The 25,933-nt window shown below is 36.3% G+C and overlaps 1 protein-coding gene across 1 annotated transcript; it reads right to left on the bottom strand.

Moving 5' to 3' along the window:
* Positions 1 to 5,680: 5,680 nt before the first annotated feature.
* Positions 5,681 to 16,127, bottom strand: LOC107691877 (circadian-associated transcriptional repressor-like). Its single transcript, XM_016490705.1, has 6 exons — positions 15,971 to 16,127; positions 13,495 to 13,898; positions 10,293 to 10,368; positions 9,825 to 9,903; positions 7,171 to 7,357; positions 5,681 to 7,062 (listed from the first exon to the last, which is right to left on the bottom strand). Exons 2-6 carry the CDS (start codon positions 13,894 to 13,896, stop codon positions 6,532 to 6,534), a joined length of 1,275 nt encoding a protein of 424 aa, XP_016346191.1. The 5' UTR covers positions 13,897 to 13,898; positions 15,971 to 16,127; the 3' UTR covers positions 5,681 to 6,531.
* Positions 16,128 to 25,933: the final 9,806 nt, after the last annotated feature.

The following is a 25,933-nucleotide window of genomic DNA, read 5'->3' as shown; positions in this document are numbered from 1 at the left end:
AATGTTAAACGAATTGTATCCTGACAAGACGAATAAAAATAAGAAATACAATTTTTGTACAACATTTTTATTTTCTCTGACACTTTTTTCCTACGGTGTTGCATAAAATATTAAACAAATTTTGTGTCTTAAGATAATTCATATAAATTCAACTCAAAGTCAATATTCAAGACTCTTGACAAGACGAATAAAATATCACAATTTTGTGCAGACTACACTTTTATTTGTTAGCCTATCTCTCTTTCTTTCAGTAGCGGACATTTAAATGTGAGATTCTGGAAACGAGATCTAAATTTAGCGGGAACGGTCGGGTCGGGAAGAATATTATTCTAAGCGGACAGCGGGTGAACAAAGAGTGAATATATAGCGGGAGCGGGTGGGTGCGGAATATAACCTTGCGTGAGCGGGACTAAGTCCTGCGCAGACCTCTACTTTGATGAGTGATTCTCTGATTCTCGACCCGTCTGACGACATGAGGAATTAGGGCGATCGGGGGAAATGCATATAGGCGAGCACTGGGCCAGTCATGGGCCAGAGCATCTCGCTGTGTCGAGAAGTGTATTGGGCAGTGAGAGTTGTCTTCTGAGGCGAAGAGGTCGACCTCTGCCCTCCCGAAGACTGACCAGATCTCTTGAACCGTTTGAGGATGTAGCGCACATTCGGCCGGGGCTACTTTGCCTCTGGACAGCATTTCTGCTCCAAGGTTCAATCTGCCCGGCACATGAACCGCCCTTAACGAGAGGAGTTCTTTCTGTGCCCAAAAAAGGAGGTGACGAGCCATCCTGTAAATCATCACATGATGATTACATTATTTTAAATGAGTCTACCCGCCAAGATTACTGTTATAAACATGAGCCACTTCCAAAAGGTAAAGGGGGAGGTATTGCTTCAATTTATTACAATATTTTCAGTATTTCTCAGAGGGTGGGCTTCAAGTATAACTTGTTTGAAGTAATGCTGCTTCATATAACATTTGAACCGCCCTTAACGAGAGGAGTTCTTTCTGTGCCCAAAAAAGGAGGTGACGAGCCATCCTGTAAATCATCACATGATGATTACATTATTTTAAATGAGTCTACCCGCCAAGATTACTGTTATAAACATGAGCCACTTCCAAAAGGTAAAGGGGGAGGTATTGCTTCAATTTATTACAATATTTTCAGTATTTCTCAGAGGGTGGGCTTCAAGTATAACTTGAGTTAGTGCTGGCTGCAGATAAAGTTTTAATTGTTGGTGATTTTAATATCCATGTTGATAATGAAAAAGATGCATTGGTATCAGCATTCATAGACATTTTGAACTCTACTGGGGTTAGACAACACGTGTCAGGACCTACTCATTGCCGAAATCATACTCTAGATTTAATACTGTCACATGGAAATGATGTTGATCGTGTTGAAATTATGCAGCCAAGTGATGATATCTCAGATCATTATCTAGTCTTGTGCAAACTTCATATAGCTAAAACTGTAAATTCTAATCCTTGTTACAAGTATGGTAGAACCATCACTTCTACCACAAAAGACTGCTTTGTAAGTAATCTTCCTGATTTATCTCAATTCCTCAGCATATCTAATAGCGCAGAACAACTTGATGATGTAACAGAAACTATGGACTCTCTCTTTTCTAGCATTTTAGATACGGTTGCTCCTTTACTCCTAAGGAAGATTAAGGAAAACAGTCTGACACCGTGGTATAATGAGCACACTCGCACCCTACAGAGAGCGGAAAATGTCATTTCCGGAAAATGGAGCGCAGCTGGAGGAAAACAAAACTAGAGGTATTTCGTATTGCTTGGTGGGAAAGTACCATATCCCACAGAAAAGCATTAAAACTGCTAGGTCTGATTACTTTTCGTCTCTTTTAGAAGAAAACAAATATAACCCCAGGTATGTATCCAATACAGTGGCTAAATTAACGAAAAATAAAGCATCAACAGGTGTTGACATTTCCTAACAGCACAGCAGTAATGAACTACTTTATTTCCAAGATCGATACTATTAGAGATAAAATTGTAACCATGCGGCCGTCAGCTACAGTATCACATCAGATAGTGTGCTATAGATCCCCTGAGGAGCAATTCCACTCATTCTCTACTATAGGAGAGGAAGAGTTGTATAAACGTGTTAAATCATCTAAACCAACAACATGTATGCTAGACACTATTCCATCTAAGATCCTAAAAGAGGTGCTTCCAGAAGTCATAGATCCTCTTCTGACTATTATTAATTCATCATTGTCATTAGGAAATGCCCCCATAACTGGCTGTTATTAAGCCTCTCATCAAAAAAAAACTCAACTTGACCCCAAAGGATTAGTTAATTACAGACCGATCTCAAATCTCCCTTTTCTGTCCAAGATACTAGAAAAGGTTGTATCATCACCATTATAATCCTTCTTAGAGCACAATGGTATCTGTGAGGATTTCCAGTCAGGATTTAGACCGTATCATAGTACTGAGACTGCTCTCATTAGAGTTACAAATGACCTGCTCTTATCATCTGATCGTGGTTGTATCTCTCTATTAGTGCTACTGGATCTTAGCGCTACGTTTGACACTATTGACCACAACATTTTTTGAAAAGACTAGAAAACTTTGTTGGCATTAATGGAAGTGCATTTGCATGGTTCAAATCATACTTATCTGACCGCCATCAATTCATAGAAGTGAATGAAGAGGTATCATATCGATCACAAGTGCAGTATGGAGTACCTCAAGGATCAGTACTAGGGCCGTTACTTTTCATGCTTTACATGTTACCCTTGGAAGATATCATCAGGAAACACGGTGTTAGCTTTCACTGTTCTGTTGATGATACTCAGCTCTATATTTCTTCGCGGCATGGTTTAGCACCTCAGTATTTGAATGAGCTTTTATTGCATTATAGTCCTCCACGTCCGCTGCGTTCTCAAAACTCTAGCAATTTGATAATAATTAGAATATCAAAATCAACTGCGGGCGGCAGATCCTATTTCTATTTAGTGCCCAAACTCTGGAATAATCTACCTAACATTGTTCGGGAGGCAGACACACTCTGTCAGTTTAAATCTAGATTAAAGACCCATCTCTTTAACCTGGTTTACATATAACACACTAACACATTTCTAATATTCAAATCCGTTAAAGGATTGTTAGGCTGCATTAATTTGGACAACCGGAACCGGGAACACTTCCCATAACAACCGATGTACTTGGTACATCGTTAGAAGAATGGCATCTGAGAACTGGCCCCCCAACTGAGCCTGGTTTCTCCCAAGGTTTTTCTCCATTCTGTCACTGATGGAGTTTTGGTTCCTTGCCGCTGTCGCCTCTGGCTTGCTTAGTTGGGGACATTTAATTTCCAGCGATATCATCAACTTGATTGCACAGATACTATTTAAACTGAACTGAGCTGGATGATGACATCACTGAATTCAATGATGAACTGCCTTTAACTGAAAATTGAGTGTTTACCATTGTAATTTTGCATTAATGACACATTTTTGACACATTATTTTCCTAATTAATGCTGTACAGTTGCTTTGACACAATATGTATTGTTAAAAGCGCTATATAAATAAAGGTGACTATAGAACACTGCCTCAGTACAAACATCTGCACTCTAAATATACAGACAGAATCTCCAAAACACAAGTGCACATTATAAACCTTGCCTAACACACAAGACTACACATACAGTATACATACACAACACTAAAACAGAACATAGTCAAATAGTACATACAAAATGCACAGTTTATTAAAATGCTTGTCTTTGTTGAAAAAACATGAATAACAGTAAAAAGCAGAGAAGATAAGAAGAATAAACATATGGGATGAAGAAGGGAAAAACAGGTTAAAGACAGAGCGAAAAAACTGCTTTAACAATCTGTTTTGTATAAAGCGCTATATAAATAAAATATAGGTGACAGAGACTGGAAAGAAGGACAGACGGTAGAAAGATTTCCAGTGTGCAGAGTGGTACAACAGTTTTATAAAAAAAGACAGATTAAACAACCATTATACATCCTTTATGATCAATGCTCTTGGTCTTAAACAACCAATACAGTATAAAACATGACAAAATAAAATTAAAATAAGTGCAACCAATTTCTACAAAATCATTATGTAAAAAAGTCAATTACATATAATAAAGCTGACACAGATATCAGTTCTGAGTTTTAACATGGTAAAAATTTCTATTGCTAAGGGCACCTGGACTCTAAGCAATTAATATCTTTTTTTTTTTAAATCAATAATTTAGCAGCATGTGAAATTGTGCAATTTTTTGTCCCTCGTTACATTGTTTACAGCCACAGAAAATCAGTTTTCTTTTTTTTTAGAAATTAATTGATGCATACGTGCATTTTAATATTATAATTTGTCTGCTCCAAAAATACTGACCCAAGAAATTTGGTGGTTCCTGGATGCATCACAACTGCGTGCAGTGACTGGTCAGAAAATACAGAAAATATCTATGACCAGTTCACATTGACATATTTGTTCTTGGTCATACTAATTACTGTACTTCACTGTGCAGTTAGTGGTAAATTGTTACTGTATCCAAATGCAGTTTTCTCATGAAGTTTTGAGATTTTGTGTTCTGTACCATTTGATAAAAATACACAATTAACAAATACGAGTATGAATAAGAATATACATATCGTTTCTAGAGAAAAGGCACAGTTTTCCCAATTTCAGATTTCCTTCATTTTTTTTTTCATTTTCCACACAGCAATTCCATGACAAAAACCTGCCATATGAATAAATCCTCCATGACCTCAGCTGCCATAATAATAAATACATATACAAATAATCATAAATAAATGTTGAAATCAACAAGTGAATAAATAAAGGTTGGCATATTAGCACTATTTATGATGGTTTTGTCCTCCTTATTTCTGACATTTGACCCTTGTTTAGATGTCTAATATCACTCAACTGCCTCATTCAAGCACTTAAATTCTCATCTGTGAGAGTAGGAGGTTTTCCACCAAAAAAAAAAAAATTCTCTTTCAACCTGGGTATTACATAATTTCCTACATATTATGATGTTGAGAATCACCATTAGCCACTGGTCATATTCCATCACGGACCATCTGACATTACTCATTTAGACATGCTAACATAATGTGTATAGTAGTTGTGGTTAGTTCTTCCAGCTTGATGTGTGACAAAGATTCTACAGCAAATAAATAAAGTGGTTAATTTTCATTTAGAAACCCACCACTGCCAGCACACACACACACACACACACACACACACACACACACACACACACAAACACACACAGACCACTGGAGATCTGAACATGTTTCATCACAGTGCATTATCATCAAAACCACAAACAAACAAAACCTGTTCAGGAAAAAAAACCTAAAGAAAAAAAAAAAGATTGTATATTAGTCAAGATCAGATCAGACTAACTCTCTTGATTATTCAATAATGATTCTTTGTCAACGTTTAGGAGAGAAGCATTTTATCAAGTACAGAATCAGGCAGCTCCATGTTTTATGGGGACATTCCATAGGCGTAATGGTTTTTATACTGTACAAACTGTATTTTCTATCACCCTACAACACCAACCCTACACCTACCCCTTACAGAAAACTTTGTGCATTTTTAGATTTTCTAATTTTACTAGTTTGTGTCCCCATAAACCACCCAAACCAGTTCACAAAGCTCCCGCTAGGGTGGGACAAAATTACTGCCTTTATAAAATGCAGTAAAAGAAACTGTAACAACTTCTGTTACAACCCACTCATAAATTCATAATATATCAGATATTGAAAAGTCAGTTATGCTGCTGCTACATTTTTCCTCAGAGCTACAAAAAGGACCTTGCACACCAGCATTGTGTTGTCTACTGGCTGCTTTTTCAAACTGTAATTAAAACAAATGTAATTCTCAGCATTCTCAGTAGCAGTTTGAGAAAACAAAATATAGCAAAAACTAAACCTTTTATTTTATGCTATCTTAATGGTATATTTTCAAATGCCAAGTCCTACCACTGACTTGAGCTTGTGTTAACTTTTCATTAAAATTATTGCTGTCTAGTCTTAATTCAAACTTGTTTTAGGATTAAAGCATAGTCAATGACTAGAATTTCCCTCAGATTTAAACACACACTTTTGAGGGCACAGCACATCCACAAGCGATATCACATTTCATTAAAGGTGAAATGTGTAATTTTTTGGATGTTTACTGTCATGTAAAAACTGTGTCTCTGTTGGGCGCGTTTAAGCATCTCGTCCAGCACAACACAGCACTGGCTCATCCAATGTCAAGATTTTGGGGCAGGGCTATCTGTTTGACTGACTAAATCTACTTCACCTTAAATTTAGGTACTATCGTTTCAAGTTCAAAAGAGCCAAATTTTCAACCCAATCAATATAAAATTCAAATCTTACATGTTGAGTTCTCAAAGTTTTTTTTTTTTTTATAATTCTTTTGCAATCATTGCAAGATACAACCTTCAAAACTTTCAACATCCTATACTTCAATTCTTCTCTGACACTGAGAAGACTTTCAGCTGGTTGTGCTTTTTTGCATCAGGTTTGTATAGTGCTTTGCTGTACAAGGTTTGAAGGCTTCATTGTGATTGGTGGAGTTTGGGCATACTCCTGCAATTGACTTGTTGTCCCTAAACTCACAGACTGGCACTGGTATCTAGTCTGCTCTGAAAAAGGTGTAGTGGAAGAGACAAAGCTGTCCTGCATGGCTGGACTGCTCCTGCTGGTGAGAGGGGAAATTGGAAGGAGGACATTTCTGCTTCCTCTTTCTTTTGCCATTCCGCCTTTATGAGAGGGACCAGATTTAGGTGGGGAGAAAATGGGCGCAATGTGCACCCATGTTAGTCTTGAACCTGACCACCGGATAACCTTGTGCTCCAGGGTTTCACCAAATTGCTTGTCTGATTTTTTCTTGTTTGAGAAAAGGGGAGGAGTCTCTGAAGAGCCCTCCCCTCCATCAACATATGGCCACTGATGTTGCTCTTCACAACATTCTAGTTTGGAGCTTTTACACACCATGAGAGGAGAAGAGGAGGGTGAATCTGTGTCTGACCAGTTCAATCTTCGCTTCTGCAAGAGCCAAGAGAGAATAAAAAAGGCATCAATGTCTACAAAATCACACAGTATAAAATGGAGCGCACCAGATAATATGCTGTGTCTCGTGTGTGCATCTCTAACCTTGACTGGAATATGTAATTGGTCTTTGTGCTTGTGTGGGGGAGTGATATTGCTGCTGCCATGGGTGGAAATGTTTTGAGGTGAAAGGTCAGCAGGGTTAGGTGTCACAGAAACTTGAGCAGTCACTTGAGGGAACCAAAGCTTTAGCATCACCTCTATTTGCAGCAAAGTGGGTAAGTACTTCTCTCTGTAGAGAACAAGGGAAAGTGGAAAAAAAAGTAAAAAAAAAAAAAAAGAGCACACAATAACAGACAAATATATAGTCTGATATTGTCAATTATATAAGTAATTCGACTCATTCTGATGCCACACATTAGCGAAACAGCCATATTTAAAGTGATGAACTACAACTGTGGTTACATCTGTGCGAATTTGAGGGTAGAATATTACTCCCAGCTGGTTTAATAATATATTTGGATTTTACAATTAGTTTGTGCATTATGAATAATATGAATAATAACAATAATTTGAACAATAAGTGAACTTCCAACAATATAACTTTTCAGCATCTTAATGAATCATTAACCTTGTTTAAGTAAGGGATAATGCATGGCTAGCATTAAACGATTTTAATGCACCATGTGGAGGCCAAGTGGTTGCCTCTGCAAAGTGCATTAAAATCGTTTAATGCAAAGCTAGCCATGCATTATCGCATTAGGTTATACCATGGTAATTTGCCAGCACTGAAAAGTTAAAGCTGTTAATGATGTTTGCGGTGCAATATTTGACCGAAAGTGTAAAAATGACGGTTATTTCATCAGTTAGGCCTACAGCTCGTTAGCGCCAGCATTCTACCCGCTTCAAATCAGACACAGAGATGAAATAGTAAGATCACATTTATTTGAATGAATTATAGCATTGATTGATCAATCGAAAGAGAGAGAGAGATGACAGTTGTGTGTGCATTACTGGCATCTGCACAACTCTCTACAAACAATGAAGCTGTGTTTAAGTTACTTCAAAAACAGCGATTTTACCACCTCGTTGCTGAGGAATATAATGTAGCTATTCAGTATCCAGGCTATTTTATTAATACAAGTTGCGGGGCAGCGCTGACAACAAGTTTCTGTGTGTGCGCAGCGCTATCTTTAATATCCGACCTCTCTCTCTCTCTCTCTCTCTCTCTCTGTGTGTCTGTCTGGTTTTGTGTGCATCAATTAAAGCAGCGCTTTAATATAGAACAGTGATTAAACTGACTTGGAACTACCTGTGTATTAAACGGTTTTAATGCATACCTGTCAGCCAATCAGAATTGAGTATTCAGACAGACCATGGTATAAAGTAGTTTTATAAATAGACAGTTGTTCACTATAGTTTATAATGCATTATGCATAAACTTTCATGTTAAAATGTATATGCAGATAAATTTGAATTAAATTAAGATTACATCCGTTATACTAAAATAACACTGCAATTACATTCAGCTTCAATTAAGTTCAGCACAAGTCTATCAGTGACTTGAGCTCTGCACTGTTGCCAAAAATCCAGTTATTATCAATGATGCACAATGATGCATCAGCACTTTTCACAGTTAGTTAATCTCAGCAGCTGTAATAGTAAAAATGCAGTAAAAATTTAGGTTAGAAAATCCAAAATGAGAGCAACAAGCACCCATATCATGCTCGACTCAAATCAGCGAATGACCTCGTGTTCTGATTTTTACCCTCTCGCTCTCATCTATATAGTATAGATGTAGATAGACGAGATAGTTCTTTCTTCTTTTAACAATGTGCAATTAGGAGGTTTGCAATAGCATAATAGGAGTGATGCGAGCAATCAGTGACACAGCAGGAGGCACAATGGCCTACCTTATTAAAGACTGAATTTAGAAAAAGGTTGGTTAACTTCAAACTTTAAAATAGAGAAAACAAATAAAAATACATGTTTTTTTCCAATAATAATTAATCTATAACAACTTTTATGAATTACCGAGTAAAAATTCAATGAACAAACTGCCAAATTTGAAAGAATATGTCCTATTAATAGTTGTTTTGGTGGTAAAAATGTGAATCAAACAACTGATAAAGTTAAAAGACAGGTTTTTCAGAAAATTAAATGTGAAAACCCCATATTGAAAGTCTCTTATGCTCACCAATCCTGTATTTAATTGATCAAAACAGTATTAAAATTGTGAAATATTATAACAATTTAAAATATATATTTTTTGGTAACAATGTAAAGTCTTCACTGTCACTTTTGATCAATTTAATGTATCATTGCTGAATAAAAACATTAATTTCTTAAAAAATAAAAATAAAAAATTTTTTACAAATGTAAATTCAATCAGTATAGCACGGTCTCATGTTTGATTCACAGAAAATTTGGTGTGAAGCTGCTAGTAGCAAATATAATCAATTTCCACAGACTGGCGTTTCACAAATTAAACTACTAATTGCTTAATTTTGGCTGTTTTGCTGGCTTTTTATTTGTAGCACCTTCTACAGAAAGTTCTGTTCTGATGTTTATACGTAAGTTGCATTAAGCTTAGATGTTGTTTAGAAGATGGACCCCTGATAATGTCATTAATACTTGCAAACAAAGAGACAAGATTATACCTAACAACTCTGAAATACTGCAAAACAAACTTTTTGCTTATTCTGTTATGATCTCAATAACATCTAATACAGTTCTTACTGATATTCACACTGTCTCACCCAATATGTGGTTTCTGCAGGACTCCTACAATCCTCTGAATTCTGTCCATTGCAACACTCTGCTGAAAACTGCTCAGACCTGCCAATCACAAGCAGTAAATGTACTGATACAATCTCAGTATTCATCAGAAAGAGTCAGATTCAATCACTTCCTGTACAGCCTGATGTTTTTCCGCTTGTGTATTGAAACATGCAATAACTGAAAACAATAAAGTAAATTGACATTTAGTTTTAATAAGGCCTTGGGCTGCACCTTGTCAGTGTTACATAAGAGGAAAGCACAGACACACAAAAATGAAAGAGTCAAAAAATAAGAGAACAGAGAGAAATAAATAACAACACACATAAAAGGGTTGCTACACTCTAAACTATACAGTTTATTACAGGCCAATTACAGCGGTTGTATATCCTTACAAAGAGTGATGTTTAAGCCTAGACACACAGAGAAACAGTTTGCTTTTGTCTCACCTTTGTCAAATCGCCCTTTCTTCAGTCCATTTAGAAGCTCCAGCAGAGGCCGAACATACCCCTGGAGTTCTAAACACTGAGAGGGAGAGAAAGCCACGATCCTGATATTCAATTAATAACTCTTTAAGATCTTTTTTGCATCTGATATTAATATCGGTTTTAGGCAATCACATAGTAAGCAAGTAAGTTTTATTTATAGAGCACATTTAAAATTCAGCGTTACACTGACCAAAGTGCTCAACAAAACCAATAATAACATACAGTAAAATACATCACAAGTGGACAGCACTAAATGCATATGCAAATGGAGTCAAAAAGTTCTGGTGTAAACACTAATGCATCCTTATGTGTCCTGGTCTGGAGGACAGTGAAGGACCACCTGGTAATCAACCACTGTGCTAAAATAAGGGTTTTAAACTTTGCTGTGTCTTCCTATAGAGAAAAGAACCATCTGTTCTCAGAACATGTTCTGTTTGCCTTAAATAAAAGTATTTGCCAGATAAATACAGTTAGGTCCACATATATTTGGACACAGGCACAACTTTTATTATTTTAGCTGGTGACCACAACCAAGTATATTCAAGTTACATTTATATAATGAATATGGGCTTAAAGTGCACACTCTGAGCTTTAATTTGAGGGTATTCTCATCACAATTGGAGGAAAGCTTAAGGAATTACAGCTCTGTAATATGTACCTCCCCCATTTTCAAGGGCCCATAAGTAATTGGACAGTTGACTCAAAAGCCATTTGATGGACAGTTGTGGGCTATTCCTTCGTTATTTCTACATCAATTAAGCAGGTAAAAGTTCTGGAGTTGATTCTAAGTGTGCCATTTGCATTTGGAAGCTGTTGCTGTAAACCCACATCATGTGGTCAAAGGAGCTCTCCATACAAGTGAAACAGACCATTTTTAGGCTTCAAAAACAAAACAAATCCATCAGAGAGATAGCTGGAACATTTGGAGTGGCCAAATCAACAGTTTGGAACATTCTGAGAAAAAAAAAATGCACTGGTGAGCTCAGAAACAAAAAAATGCATGGACGTCCACAGAGGACAACAGTGATGGATGAACGAAGAATCCTCTCCATGGTAAAGAAAAACCCTTTCACAACATCCAGCCAAGAGAAGAACACTCTCCAGGAGGTAGGCGTGTCACTGTCAATGTCTACAATCAAGAGAAGACTTCACAAGTGCAAATACAGAGGGTTCACCACAAGGTGCAAACAAGACCAGATTAGACTTTGCCAAGCAACATCTAAAAAGCCAGACCACTTCTGGAAAAGCATTCTTTGGATGTCTGAAATTAAGATCAACCTGTACCAGAAGGACGGGAAGAAAAAAGTATGGAGAAGGTTTGGAAGAGCTCATGATCCAAAGCATACAACATCATCTGTGAAACATGGTGGAGCAGTGTGATGGCATGAGCATGCATGGCTTCCAGTGGCACAGGGTTACTGGTGTTTAGTGGTGACATGACAGAAGACAGAAGCAGCTGGATGAATTCTGAAGTGTATATGGATATACTTTCTGCCCAGATTCAGCCAAATGGAGTAAAGTTGATTGGGCAGCGTTTCATAGTACAAATGGACAATGACCCAAAACATACAGCAAAAGCAACCCGGGAGTTTTTGAAACTAAAAAAGTGGAATATTCTGAATATAATGGCCGAGTCAGTCTCCTGATTTCAACCCGATTGACCATGCATTTCAATTGCTGAAGACAAAACTAAATACAGAAAGACCCACAAACAAACAACAACTGAAGTCAGCTGCAGTAAAGGCCTGGCAAAGCATAAAAAAGGAAGCCCAGTATCTGATAATGTCCATGATTTCCAGACTTAAGGCAGTAATTGCCTGCAAAGGATTCTCAACAAAATATTAAAAATTAAAATTGTATTTATGATTATATTTATTTGTCCAATTAAATTTGAGCCCCTGAAAATGGAGGAGGGGGCTGTGTATAAAAAGGGTTGTAATTATTAAGCATTTTATGTTATATTTTTGTTCAACCCCTTGCATTAAAGCTTAAAATCTGCACTTCAATTTCATCTTGATTGTTTCATTTTAATTCTAATCTGGTGGCATACAGAGCCAAAATTATGAAAATTGTGTCAGAGTCCAAATATATATGGACCTGACTGTACATTTAAATGAATAAAAGTACTGTAGATCATGTTATGTGAAGCTTGCACATCTTAAGTTCATTCAGTACAGGTACTTGACTACAAAACTGCTCTTCTGCTCAAAACATTGTTTGCAGAATCAAAATTCTGAAATCTTTCATAATCAGTGTGTTGACATTCTGCAAAGTATTAAAACATCTCTATGCTTTAAAGGGGTCCTATTATGCTTTTTCACTTTTTCAACTTTAGTTAGTCTGTAATGTTGCTGTTTGAGCATAAAAAAGATCTGCAAAGTTACAAAGCTCAAAGTCCAATTCAAAAGGAGATATTTTAGTTAACAGAAATCACTTTTCAAAAACTACAACGAACGACTCGTTTGGACTACAACGCATATTTTCCGGGATTTGTGATATCACAAATACTTACAAATGGGACGAGACCTGGTTGAGCTGCACTAGAGAAGGCCACGAGTGTTATCACAATGTCGGAGGCATGCTAGTTTTCCCAAGGCAGACGAACTTAGAGTGGTTACAATCATCCGGGTTTAAATTGCGCTGAAATGGATTTGATTTTGACGCAATATTTACACTGAAACTTGCACCCCAACCAGGCGCCGAGTGGTGCCAATCACAACACACACTGGCCCAGCTAACCAATCACAACACATTTCGTATTTCAGAAGGCGGGCCTTCATTTGATACAGGAACTATTCAAGCCGTTCATGCCAGACTGGGGAGAGAGGTGTTGTAATAATGTAAAATATGTGAAAAATAATGTGTTTTTCGAACAACCCAGTATGACAGCCTGTTCTAGTACACCCCCAAAACAAAATCAAGACTTTGTAAAAGAGCATAATAGAACCCCTTTAATAACATGCACATCCAATACACTGATGCAGTATATGACATAGGCAAGAAATTCAGAGCCCCTTAATCATAAGAAAAGTCACATTTGTGATGCATATAAATACTACAGGTAAAAAGTCATGGATCTCCACTGACTACATTTGATTGGACCACTCGACACATATGTTAACACCATGTGTAAAGGGTTAAGAATTGGTAGAAAAATTCTCACCTTACGAGCAAACAGCAGGTCACCTTTAGTTCCTCCATTTTTCCCTTGCTCACTCTCTGAGCTACTCCATCCCAATACAGATGAAGATGACGAGGAGAGAGACAGATATGATGAGATGGATGAAGACGTTGACCTAGCATGACTGTTGTCCTGTGATCTCTCAGGGTCACTAGACACAACGAACCCGTCACATGCCCACTGGGATCCAGGATGCTCCTGCTCCCTGTTCATACTGTGAACATTTCTGTCAGGGAGACCTGACTGAGTCAAATGGATTCCATGGGGCTTGTCCCTGTCCTCCAACAGGAAACCATCTGTTTCATCATCACTGAACATGAAATTGTTGTTGGAGCTTAGTGAATCCTGTGATGGCTGAGAGGAAATAGATTCTGTGGACTGCATGACTGTGGGAAAGAGAGATAGAAAAAAAGAGGGAAATACCCTTAAAAGTCAAAGTTTTAAAATAAAAATGTATGTGTAAAATGAATGCAAAGAAGAGAGAAAAGACAGAAACATGCATTTAAAAAAAAAACATAGTAGGCTGACTAGAGGGTATTTAACAACGTTACAAAATGTGCAAACTTCGGAAATAGTGGGGCCCAAATGTCAGAGAACACTAGATGCTTATGTATTGCATTTCATATATATTTTTTAATTCCAAATTTTTTGATGAGCATACAAATTTAAGTTAAATTAAATTTACATGAATGTCAGAATGTATGTATGTCTACATGCACTATTGGTACACTTTGTGCTAAAAGAAATCTGACCTTCAATGGGCAATGCCACAAATTTGCAATAAAAATTTTAATATGTCTTATTCATTTATCAGTTCTTTATTTTACACTTTTTTAAATGCTAAAATGTTCTGTTTATTTCCAGGTTCAAATTAGATCTGAAATACATTTCCATTGTAATCTCTAAGATCATATTGCATATTCAAAAACAAACCATATTTCAAATCAATTTAAATAAACCACATTTCAATTTTAAAATGTATTTCATTAGGAGGGTTTCAATAACAGGAGCAATATGAACAATCAACAACACAATAGGAAGCACAATAATTTTTCCATTATTAAAGACTGAATTTAGATAAAAGTTTCCCATTCAAAATTTATGAATACAAATGGAAATGAAATGACTTTCCAATAATTAATCCACAATGACCTTAATAAATTCCTGAGATCAAATAAAATCAACAAAATGCCAAAACTTGAAAAAATTAATGTGAATCAAACCACTGAAGTTAGGTTTTCCATAATAATATTATTTTTTAAGTAAACCTATGACGAGGATGTCTGCATTTATTTGATCAAAAGCACAGCAAAAACAGTAATATTGTGAAATATATAACAATTTAAAATAGTTGTTGTATTTTAATATATTTTAAACTGTAATTTATTCACGTGATTTCTTTATTTTACACTTTTTTTAAATTCTTCCAAGGTTCAGATTACATTTAAAATCTCAGATTTTCATCGTAGTCTTTCAGACCCTACTGCATGTTGAAAAAGAAACCCTATTTCAATAAAATCAAATACACCCAATTTCATTATTCAATTTATTTCATCCATACTGTTTTGTCTGAGCCAGTACAGAGTACATGGGGTCTGTCTAGACTCTCTGAGATCACAGAAAAGAGAGGAGCATGCATGCCTGTGCAAAAGTGTGTAAGTGTGTGCATGATTCGGTTGTGTAGTGTGTATCGTCTAGAGCAGGAAAATAGGGGGAGGGGGTGCAGCAGGATGCTTTAACACTAGTGGTTAAAGAAGGCAGCTAGGGTCGCTCTACTTCTTCATTTTCTCTCTCCTCTCCCTCTGGTAAACACACACACACACACACACACACAAGGACAGGGTAGAGGCAGCAGCAAAACACAAACACACTCACTTTTGACTGCCTCATGTGCCTTTCCCCTCCCCCAACCATTTTTACTGTCTCTCTTTCTCTTCAAGTGTGCCTCTATTCATTGCAACCCATATTAAAAACAAAGTATATCTATTTCCTCCGGTCTTCCTCCAATCCATTTCGCTGTCTACTCTTCACATTCAGTATGTAACTCTCTCTCTCTGCTGCTCAGACATTAAGCAGCAATGAAAATGACAGTTGTGATTTGGGTCACTTAAGCCTTTGGTTGTATTGTTCTGTATATATATACACTACACATAAACATACATATACAGTTCCCTAATTGCAGTTATATATATATATATATATATATATAGATATATAATGTATTCTCTTGCATTTTAAATGTAACTGCATACACATACATAGATTGCACAGACAGTTACATTCACATATGCCGAGTTGCAGGAACAGGATACATACATGAACACTGTATCAAATAACAGCTTACCAATGTCAAAGTGAGCAATCTAAATTCTATTCACTAATATCCCTGTGTGGCATGCACCCTAAACAACGATTTATTTTTATTATAATAAAAGAATACTATAAAAAAAAAACATACCTCAACTTCAGGGCACCTGTGCAAGCAACGCAAACCTTTTCCGACGATCCAGTCTACTGTACCCCACAGATCAGCTCCCTTTCTGGGCTCACTCTCTCTCCTCACTTTCCGAGTGTCAACATGTGCATGGACACACGTGCCCAATTTAGTGCCATCCATGCACAGCCTCTCTTTGGCCGCTGCAGTCAGATAGTAACAGTCTTATTGGCTTACGATCTAGCCAGTAATTGTTCCGCTCTTCTGCGACTGGCCAGTCGATGACTCGTAGCTCCGCCCATGCTGTGTTATTTGTGTTGGCATGGGCGCAGCGGAGCAGAAGTGTAAACACACGCAGGTCGAAAAGATACAGTACGCTCAGCGTGTGTGCGTGTGCGTAATGTACATAGGGCGCATTCACTCTTGTAATGGGAAAGGAGCAAGATCATTACGCAAGGCAATCATAAAATCATAACTTCATTCTCACTATCTCACGTGGTAAGCGTCCACTGAAATAGCTAATCTACTGTACAGACTCCATGTCAGACAAGTCAACTGACACACGTGAACCTCTGTCTTTAGTCTCACCTGAACAACATTAAAACATATGAACAAGCTTTCGTCAAGGTTAGCACTACATTTGTAGAGGTCTTATAGCTGATTTTTTTTTGTTTTGCATTTTAACGAATGAAAAAATTATAAAAATGAATGACGTTTTCTTTGTTCAACATATTCTTTAAAACATTTTCCGCACCCATACTGGTTTTTAGCAGCCATGTCTCTCGATATGTTAGGGCGTAAAGTATACATTCAGTATGAACAGTTGTTGCACTGAGTCTCAAACAAGCCCATGTCTCAAACATTGACTATTAATTAGGGAACAGAAAGTGCACTATGAGCAAAGCTGTCATGCTGTTCTCATAGGTGTATGAAGTAATAATCTTAATCTTAACGTTAACCTTTACATACATCTTTTTTTTTTTTTACATTTAAATATTCAATTAGAAGATTACAGACATTTCTCTTGAGGGTTTGGTCTTATTCTGGGTTCGTTCAAAAACAGAAGGTCTTTTTTTACAGCTCTTCCATTGTGTAATCAATAAACATATAAATATATAAATATATATATATATATATATATATATTCCAGAATATACTCCAGAAAAATGGGCCTGCCCTGTATCCCTTTAAGAGCAACATGCACATGGACGTGAACTGCAGCCTGAGAGATTTGTGAATGAAATCCATAGCCACGCCTCTAATACGGAATAGGCCAATGAAAATTATGATAACCATTCTAACACGCCCTACTCGCTAATGATTGACCAATGGCGAAAGCTTAATGGATAAGGAGCGTTGCGTAAGGCTGTGCGACGGGTTCACGTTGAAACGGATCACTACGCTGTTAAATTTAGATAGGAGGAACGGATTGGAGTACCGAAGCTGAAACGTTAAATTAAGTTGTTGTTTTTTTTAATAACTGAGCCGTTAAATCTAAAATGTGGCGAGAACAAATGACATCGTGGCATGAAAATACACATGAAAAAAGTCTCACAAGAGGGTGCTGCTACATTCCATTTACTACAGAGGAGCACATTAGAATTATGAGGAACTATTTCCAATGGAAATAAAGGGAATCCAAAGCAAACAGAGATTAATTAAGATTCAATAATTATTGGTCAATTAATTTAATATAAAAAGGCAGAAATTCGTTTAATAATTCCTATAATATTAATAAATATATTAATAAATATATTAATTAATAATATTAAATAAATCTTAATAAATATTTCTTAAATAAATCAGAGAGCCAAAACACGTTCATACACATGTGCATACAGGTAGCCTGTATACGATCACAATAACAATAACAATAACAATAACAGTAAACACAAAGATAGCACAGGAGAATTGTATCTATTTATAAAATTTAGATATCATATTTCAAAAGCTGACATTTAACATTTAAATACAAAGAAGAGGTTGTAGAAATTATAGGACGGAATTTACTGCCCTCCAGCGTTTGAAAAATGAAGCGCAACAAGGCCTTCAATGAGGTCATTGAACTCTGGGCTTAAAAACAGACGTTTTAAACTTTGTAGAAACATTATTTTCATATTCAACACAAAATGTATTTACTTTTTAAGATGCATTTAATCCAGTTACATTTTATTCCAGTTGGGAAATTCAAATATCCAAATGGCATGTCCCTGTTAATTCAGTTGTTTCAAACAGTGTCAGGGGCGCAGTAACGGGGCGATTAGGACGATTCCAAGGGCAAGGCGAGGCAGAGGGGGCTTGGGACACATTTTTTTAACGAAAGGGAATGCGATCGTGATCGGCGGCCGGGTCAATGATGTTCAGGGGGCCTGGAAACCATAGCGGGGCCCCTGATCAGTGTATACATGACTCATCTTTCATTACCATATCATTGTTTTGTTTTTATAACAGCATACATACTTTCTTTATTAATTACTATTAATTCTTAACAGCGCAGAGAAATAGTTACGCATGCTAAATCTGTCAAATAGCAATTGTAGTTTGCAATAGATGAGCTACATCAATTCTGCGCTTTCTGTCCTCTCTGGTCTCCCTCTCACGGTCTCTATTCATTCTCTTTATTATCACCTCAGTACCCCTTCAGTCAGGCTTTCCCTGCTCCCCCTCAGTCCTCCCCCCTCAGCTAGTTGTGTCATACACATTTTTCAGTGTCCAGCAGCAAGTGATTTTCTCGTTCACTTGTCCTTTTCTCCTTTCAGTTCTCTCTGTTTCTCTCTCTTTCTTCTGTGACATGTGATGGCCTCTCTCTTCCACAATTCAGCTCACTGGACCAAATCACTCAAATCCAGAAAAGGAACACAAATAATTCTTTCTTTGTGAACATTTTTGGATACATTTTTTCAAGTTGGTCTGCTATAGACCTGTTAAGATTTTCCCACCATTTTTCTAGTGTACTGGTGTGTCTATAGCTTTCTTATTGTCTGAGTGTGTGGAGAGGAGAGTGAAAGAATGGACCTTTTCTGGATAACAGTGGCCTTTTTTCTCTTTTACAAGTGTTTGGAGTGCTCAGGAACTGGTAAGACTTTGATTATCTATGTAATATATTAATGAAGTGGCCTGTTGTAACAACGTTTTGGTGATCACTGCTACTGAACACAGATGAAAAGACTTATTTGCTTTTTGATGCGTCAGTAACTTTTAATTGTTATATAATTAAACTGTCCCAATGTGCTAGTCACTGATGGTCTTTTTTGTAAGTCTTAATAATTAGGTTGCAATTTAATTGTTCCCTGAAATACACAGGGAATCTGTTTTAACTTTTGTGTGTTCTTCCTTTTTTTTTTTAAGCTAAAGAATGGACATATGCAGGTAACACAGTTTTTTAATTTTCCACACTCTCTGTGATTTTGTCACAGATTTGGTGTAATGTTGTGATTAGATTATCACAGATAACCTGCATAATAGTATATATGTTTAAATTGCTTTGGTTCAAAGCTTCTGTTGATTTCTGGAAAGGAACATTTCCATATTTTCATCAAACGTACCTTTTTTGTCCCTCAGATTCACTTTCTGTTCAAACTGTGTTACTTCCAGTTCATCTCTTCAATAGTTGCATTGCATAGTCACATGGACTTTAAGAGTGAAAGAGAAAAGAGAGAGCAGGTGTCAGCAGGTGCAATAGGTTGCATATAGTAGTACATAGTACAGAGCTTAAAATGAGTGTTTCCATTTGATAAAAAAAATAATGTCATGATAAAGAATTGGGAGACTGCTCTTGGCGCACAAGCACTGCAATTCACACACACAAACACAGATTTACATGCTTCAGTGTGTTAATTGTACAGTGATGGTTCAGTCAATATTGCTTTAGCATGTGATCAGACTCTAATAAACCTGTGTGAGTGGATTTTAAACAAGAATAGCCTACTTCACAAAATTCCACACACCCACATAAATGCCACAATTACAAATATCTTCTGAGCAAAGGCTTATTTATTGATTGAATGTAATAAAGTTCAAATACAAAATGTATTATTTTTCTGCAAAGGAATACCATTTGGGAGAACCCATTATGATCTTGTGACATTCTTGGCATAATAAGGCCTCTGGAAAAGCTTGTTCAGCTGTGTTTGCAATGCATGTGCTAAACTGTTATATAATATAACGTGATCTCATGAGAATTCCTATGTATTTTACGTAAATGTGGTTCTACAAAACTTACATTTACTTACGTTTTCATAGGCACTAAAACGTACAATACTAACACATTTAACGATTTTTAATTTTTTTAGCATTTTTAGCATTTAATGTAAAATACTGACGTATTATCAACATTTTAACGTACAATACTGATGTATTTACGACACCTAAAACTAATTATTTAGCCTATATGAACAACTTTACAGACGTATTGAATCCTTATGAATAACCTATTGAGATCGCGGCATTAACTTTTTATTATATTTAGTTGTCATATCAATGGCATTATGTTTTTAATTGTATTATTAAAAGCTTACTCATAACATAGCCTAATGTTAAACAAGACTACACTTTAAACCCTTAAAATTAATAACATTCCTGCAATCGTTTAACCATCACTTAGGCTATCATGTAATATTTACTTTGTTTGTCCTGGGACACGAAAAGCGTTTCCTTTGAGAAGCTGTTACTGACAATAGAACCATAAAATACACCAAAAACGCAACATAATTACAAAAGAATAAATTTTATTCCACGACTGCGAGGAACAGGACCAAACTCAAGCCTTTATTTAGCGATCTTCGTCTCCAACTTGAGCAGCGAACGTAAGCAGCAATACCTGCGCTGACGCGCTCATTACAAATTCAAAAAATGCCGCTTCAAGAAGCGTTACAAGCGTTTACTGCAGTAAAATCGAACGTTCATTGGCGCTCGCCTGCGTCAGGTCGTCTAACGTTCCGTTTCTGGTGAGGTGTGAATGAGAAAAGTGCGCCTTCATTTTCAGCATTAACAACTTAAATTCTGCTCTGCACCTACACAAACCTACTGTATTCCACCAGAGAGAACTGCAGCTGCAATTCATTATCATTTGGACTGCCTTTGTTATTTTTTACAATAAATGAATTACTGTGATTGAACGTATCTTTAAGTAATGTTTTTCTTTATACTGTACATATTTTTAAGTAATAGTTATGGCTAGGTTTAGAGGTAGAAGTGGGATTAACGACTAAAACAATAGTTAAAAAATAATGATTTGCTGTTCAAAAAACAATTATTATTATTATTATTATTATTATCATTATCATCATCATCATCATCAATATTTAAAACAGTTGGGTAATTTTTTTCAGGATTATTTGATGAATAGAAAGATCCAAAGATCAGCATTTATCTGAAATAAAAAGCTTTTGTAACATTATATATTGTGCCATTCAAAAGCTTGGAGTCAGTATATTTTATTTTATTTTATTGGGAATGAAATTATAGATATTAATACTTTTATTTAGCAAAGATGCTTTAAATTGATCAAAAGTTATGATAAAGACATTTATAATGTTACAAAAGAATTTTGTTTTAGATCAATTCTACTCAGCTGTTTTCAGCATAATAATAATAATAATAATAATAATATGCTAAAACAGTTCTACTCCGCCATCATTGAATCCGTCCTCTGCACTTCTATAACTGTCTGGTTCAGCTCAGCTACCAAATCTGACCTCAGCAGACTACAGAGGGTAGTCCGGACTGCTGAGCAAATCATTGGTACAACCCTCCCTTCTCTCCAAGAACTGTACTCATCCAGAGTGAGCAAAAGGGCTGGCAAAATCACTCTGGACCCCTCACATCCAGCACACTCCCTCTTTGAACTGTTGCCATCTGGTCGACGCTACAGAGCTCTGAGCACCAGAACGACCAGACACAGGAACAGTTTCTTCCCTCAGGCAATCCATCTCATGAACACTTGACAATAACCGTGGAACACACACTATTTATTCACTCATACACTTATTTATCTAACACACATACTCAGTCTACATTTCAATTTGAACATAATATACCTGTACATACAACTGTCTATTGTTATATACCTGTACATACAATTGTCGATTTGTATATTTTTTATTCTTTATTTTACTTGTTCTATTTTTTTTTTTTAATTATCTGTGTTTTTTGTTCTGTCACTGTCATTCTGTTACACTGTGGAAGCTTCTGTCACGAAAACAAATTCCTCGTATGTGTAAACATACCTGGCAATAAAGCTCATTCTGATTCTGAATAATAAATGTTTTTTTGAGCAGCAAATCAGAATATTAGAAGGATTTCTGAAGGATCATGTGACTGGAGTAATGATGCTAAATATTCAGCTTTGAAATAACAGGAATAAATTAAAATTTTTAATTTATTCAGATAGAAAGCAGTTATTTTAAATAGTAAAAATATTTCACAATATTACTGCTTTTGCTGTATTTTGGATCAAATAAATGCAGGCTTGGTGAGCAGAAGACAGTTCTTTAAAAAACATAAAAAATCTTACTGACTGGTAGTGTAGGTTAAGGGGGTCTAAAAATCTAAATGCATTGATACAAATAGCTTAATGATATAAAAGATTTGTAAATATTTTACATTTTTTAGCTAAAAATACGTAGCAATTTTTACATTTTAAACGTTGCAATACATGCGAATTGTACATTTCAGTATTCAATTCGATTCAAGTTTATTTGTATAGTGCTTTTCATGATACAAATCTTTGCAAAGCAGCTTTACAGAAAATTTTATGTTTCTACATTATATTTAGGAGTAGGTTATTATTATTAGTGGTGACTATGGCAGAAATGTACAGTAAAAAGCATGCAGTTAGTTACAAATTACGTTATCAAACAGACGGTGAATACTATTAACTGAAATGATTATATGTTGCGATTAAACTTTGCGATTTTGAATTTGGTAGTTTTATATGGTGTTCCCGGGTTAGCATCATCTGAGGTCTTCTGGGGGATTGGTATCATCTCTTTTTAGGTGTTCGGTCATCTCAGATCTTCGTAAGGGTTGAATCCTGACTGAAGCTTGCGTAATTCCTAGTTGCGTGCCAGAAAGAGAGAAGCAAATGCAGACGAAATTAGCGTAGCTGCTGTTCCAACCAAGCAAAGATGATGTGTTCAGCCCAAGCAAAAGAATGATAATGTGCATTTGATCAGATATAGCTGAAGTACAAAGTTATGAGATGCATTATGTGAATGCTTGGCTAAAAAGATGTGTCTTTAATCTAGATTTAAACAGAGAGAGTGTGTCTGAACCCCGAACGTTATCAGGAAGGCTATTCCAGAGTTTGGGAGCCAAATTTTAAAAGCCGAAAAAGCTCTACCTCCTTTAGTGGACTTTGCTATCCTAGGTACTACCAAGAGTCCAGAGTTTTGTGACCTTAGGGAGCGTGATGGATTGCAGCATGATAGAAGACTAGTTATGTATGCAGGAGCTAGACCGTTAAGGGCCTTAAAAGTAAGTAGTGATATTTTGTAACTGATGCGGAACTTAACAGGTAGCCAGTGCAGAGACTGTAAATTTGGGGTAATATAATCATATTTTCTTGACCTGGTAAGGACTCTAGCCGCTGCATTTTGGACTACCTGTAGCTTGTTTATTGAAGATGCAGGACAACCACCTAGCAGTGCATTACAATAGTCCAGTCTAGAGGTCATAAATGCATGAACTAGCTTGAACTATGCATCAGAAACAAGTAACATGTTCCGTAGCTTGACAATGTTTCTAAGAAGAAAAAGTTTTTGTAACATGAGAAAAATGATTTTCAAAAGACAAGCTGCTGTCTAATATAACACCCAAATTTTTGACTGTAGAGGAAGTAAAAGTACACCCGTCTAGATGCAAATTGTAATCCAAGAGATTCTGTGTACTGATTTTTGGTCCAATAAGTAATATCTCTGTCTTATCTGAATTTAATAGGTGAAAATTATTGGTCATCCAATCTTTTACATTTTTAACACACTCTGTTAGCTTAGATCCTTTAAAAGTTTCATCTGGTCTTGTAGAAATATATAGTTGAGTATCATCAGCATAACAATGGAAACTAATCTCGTATTTTCTAATAATATTACCAAGGGGCAACATGCATATTGAAAATAGCAGAGGGCCTAGGAGAGATCCTTGTGGCACTCCATATTTCACTGCCGATAATTGAGATGATTCCCCATTTAAATAGACAAAGTGATAACGATCGGACAGGTAGGATCTAAACCATCTTAAAGCCTGCCCTTGAATACCCGTATAGTTTTGAATCGATCTACGAGTATGTCATGATCTATAGTGTCGAACACAGCACTAAGATCAAGTAAAACTAGCAATGAGATACAGCCTTGGTCTGACGCAAGAAGCAAGTCATTTGTAATTTTAACAAGTGCAGTTTCTGTGCTATGGTGGGGCCTGAAACCTGACTGAAATTCTTCATAGAGATAATTTTTTTTGCAGGAAGGAGTACAATTGAGCAGACACAACTTTTTCTAAAATTTTAGACATAAAAGGAAGATTTCAAGTAAAACTAGCAATGAGATGCAGCCTTGGTCTGACACAAGAAGCAAGTCATTTGTAATTTTAACAAGTACAGTTTCTGTGCTATGATGGGGTCTGAAACCTGAAGCCTTAAATTCTTCAAAGATGTCTTTTTTTTTGCAGGAAGGAGCACAATTGAGCTAACTTTTTCTAAAATTTTAGACATAAACAGAAGATTTGAAATGGGTCTGTAATTTGCCAGTTCACTAGGATCTAGTTGAGGTGTCTTAATAAGAGGCTTAATAACCACCAGCTTCAATGGTTTTGGGACGTGACCTAGCGATAACGACAAGTTAATAATATTGAGAAGTGGTTCTTCTGCTACGGGTAACAACTGTTTCAGTAATTTAGTGGGTACAGGGTCTAATAAACATGCTGTTGGCTTAGATGCAGTGATAAGTTTATTTAGCTCTTCTCGTCCTATAGTTGTAAAGCACTGCAGTTTTTCTTTGGGGTGCGACGAATGAAACTGTATTACAAAATGATGTAGATCCTATATTTGTTATTGTATTTCTGATGCTATCTATTTTATCAGTGAAGAAATTCATAAAGTCATTACTATTAAACTGTGAAGGAATATTTAGTTCGGGTGATGTCTGATTATTTGTTAATCTAAAACCTTGGATTGGTTTGGTTATTTTCTATTAGTTTGCAGATATGCTCGGCCTTGGCAGCTTTTTGAGCCTGTCTATACCTGGACATAGTGTTTTTCCACGCAATTCTAAAAACTTCCAAGTTAGTTTTTCTCCATTTGCGCTCAAAATTACGAGTTTCTTTCTTGAGAGAATGGGTATTGCTGTTGTACCATGGCGCAGTACTTTTTTCTCTAACCTTTTTTAATTTGATGGGGGCAACAGCTTCTAATGTGTTAGAGAAAATAGTGCCCATATTGCTAGTCATTTCGTCTAGTTCATGTGTATTTATGGGTACACAGAGCAGTTGAGATAAATCAGGCAAGTTATTCGTGAATCTATCTTTGGTGGTTGGAACAATGGTTCTACCTGGACGTTAACGTGGAGCCATATAGTTAATATCAGTAATACATATCATGCACAATAGTGGTAGTGGTAGGTAGTGGTCAGTAATATCATCACTTTGAGATAAAATCCCTATATCAGCAAGATCAACTCCATGCAATATAATTAAATCTAGCATATGATTAAAATGATGACTGGGCCTGGTGACATTTTGTTTGAATTCAAAAGAGTTTAATAAGTCTGTGAATGTAAGTCCTAACGCATCATTTGTATTATCAATGTGAATGTTAAAGTCTCAGATGATTAGGGATTTATCAACAGCATCGCTTTGATCGTTCTCTGTTGATCTCACCTTCTCACGTGCCACGATTGGTCGATTATACACAATACCTGCATGTCTTTGATCAAACTACTTTGGATGTTTTAGGCCAGGGCTGTCCAAACTCGGTCCTGGAGGGCCAGTGTCCTG

The sequence above is a fragment of the Sinocyclocheilus anshuiensis genome, unplaced genomic scaffold (assembly GCF_001515605.1).
Source record: "Sinocyclocheilus anshuiensis isolate Anshui unplaced genomic scaffold, SAMN03320099.WGS_v1.1 scaffold798, whole genome shotgun sequence".
NCBI classification, from domain to species: domain Eukaryota; kingdom Metazoa; phylum Chordata; class Actinopteri; order Cypriniformes; family Cyprinidae; genus Sinocyclocheilus; species Sinocyclocheilus anshuiensis.
Note: the sequence above shows the minus strand (reverse complement) of the source record. Positions and strands in the feature narration are given on the sequence as shown.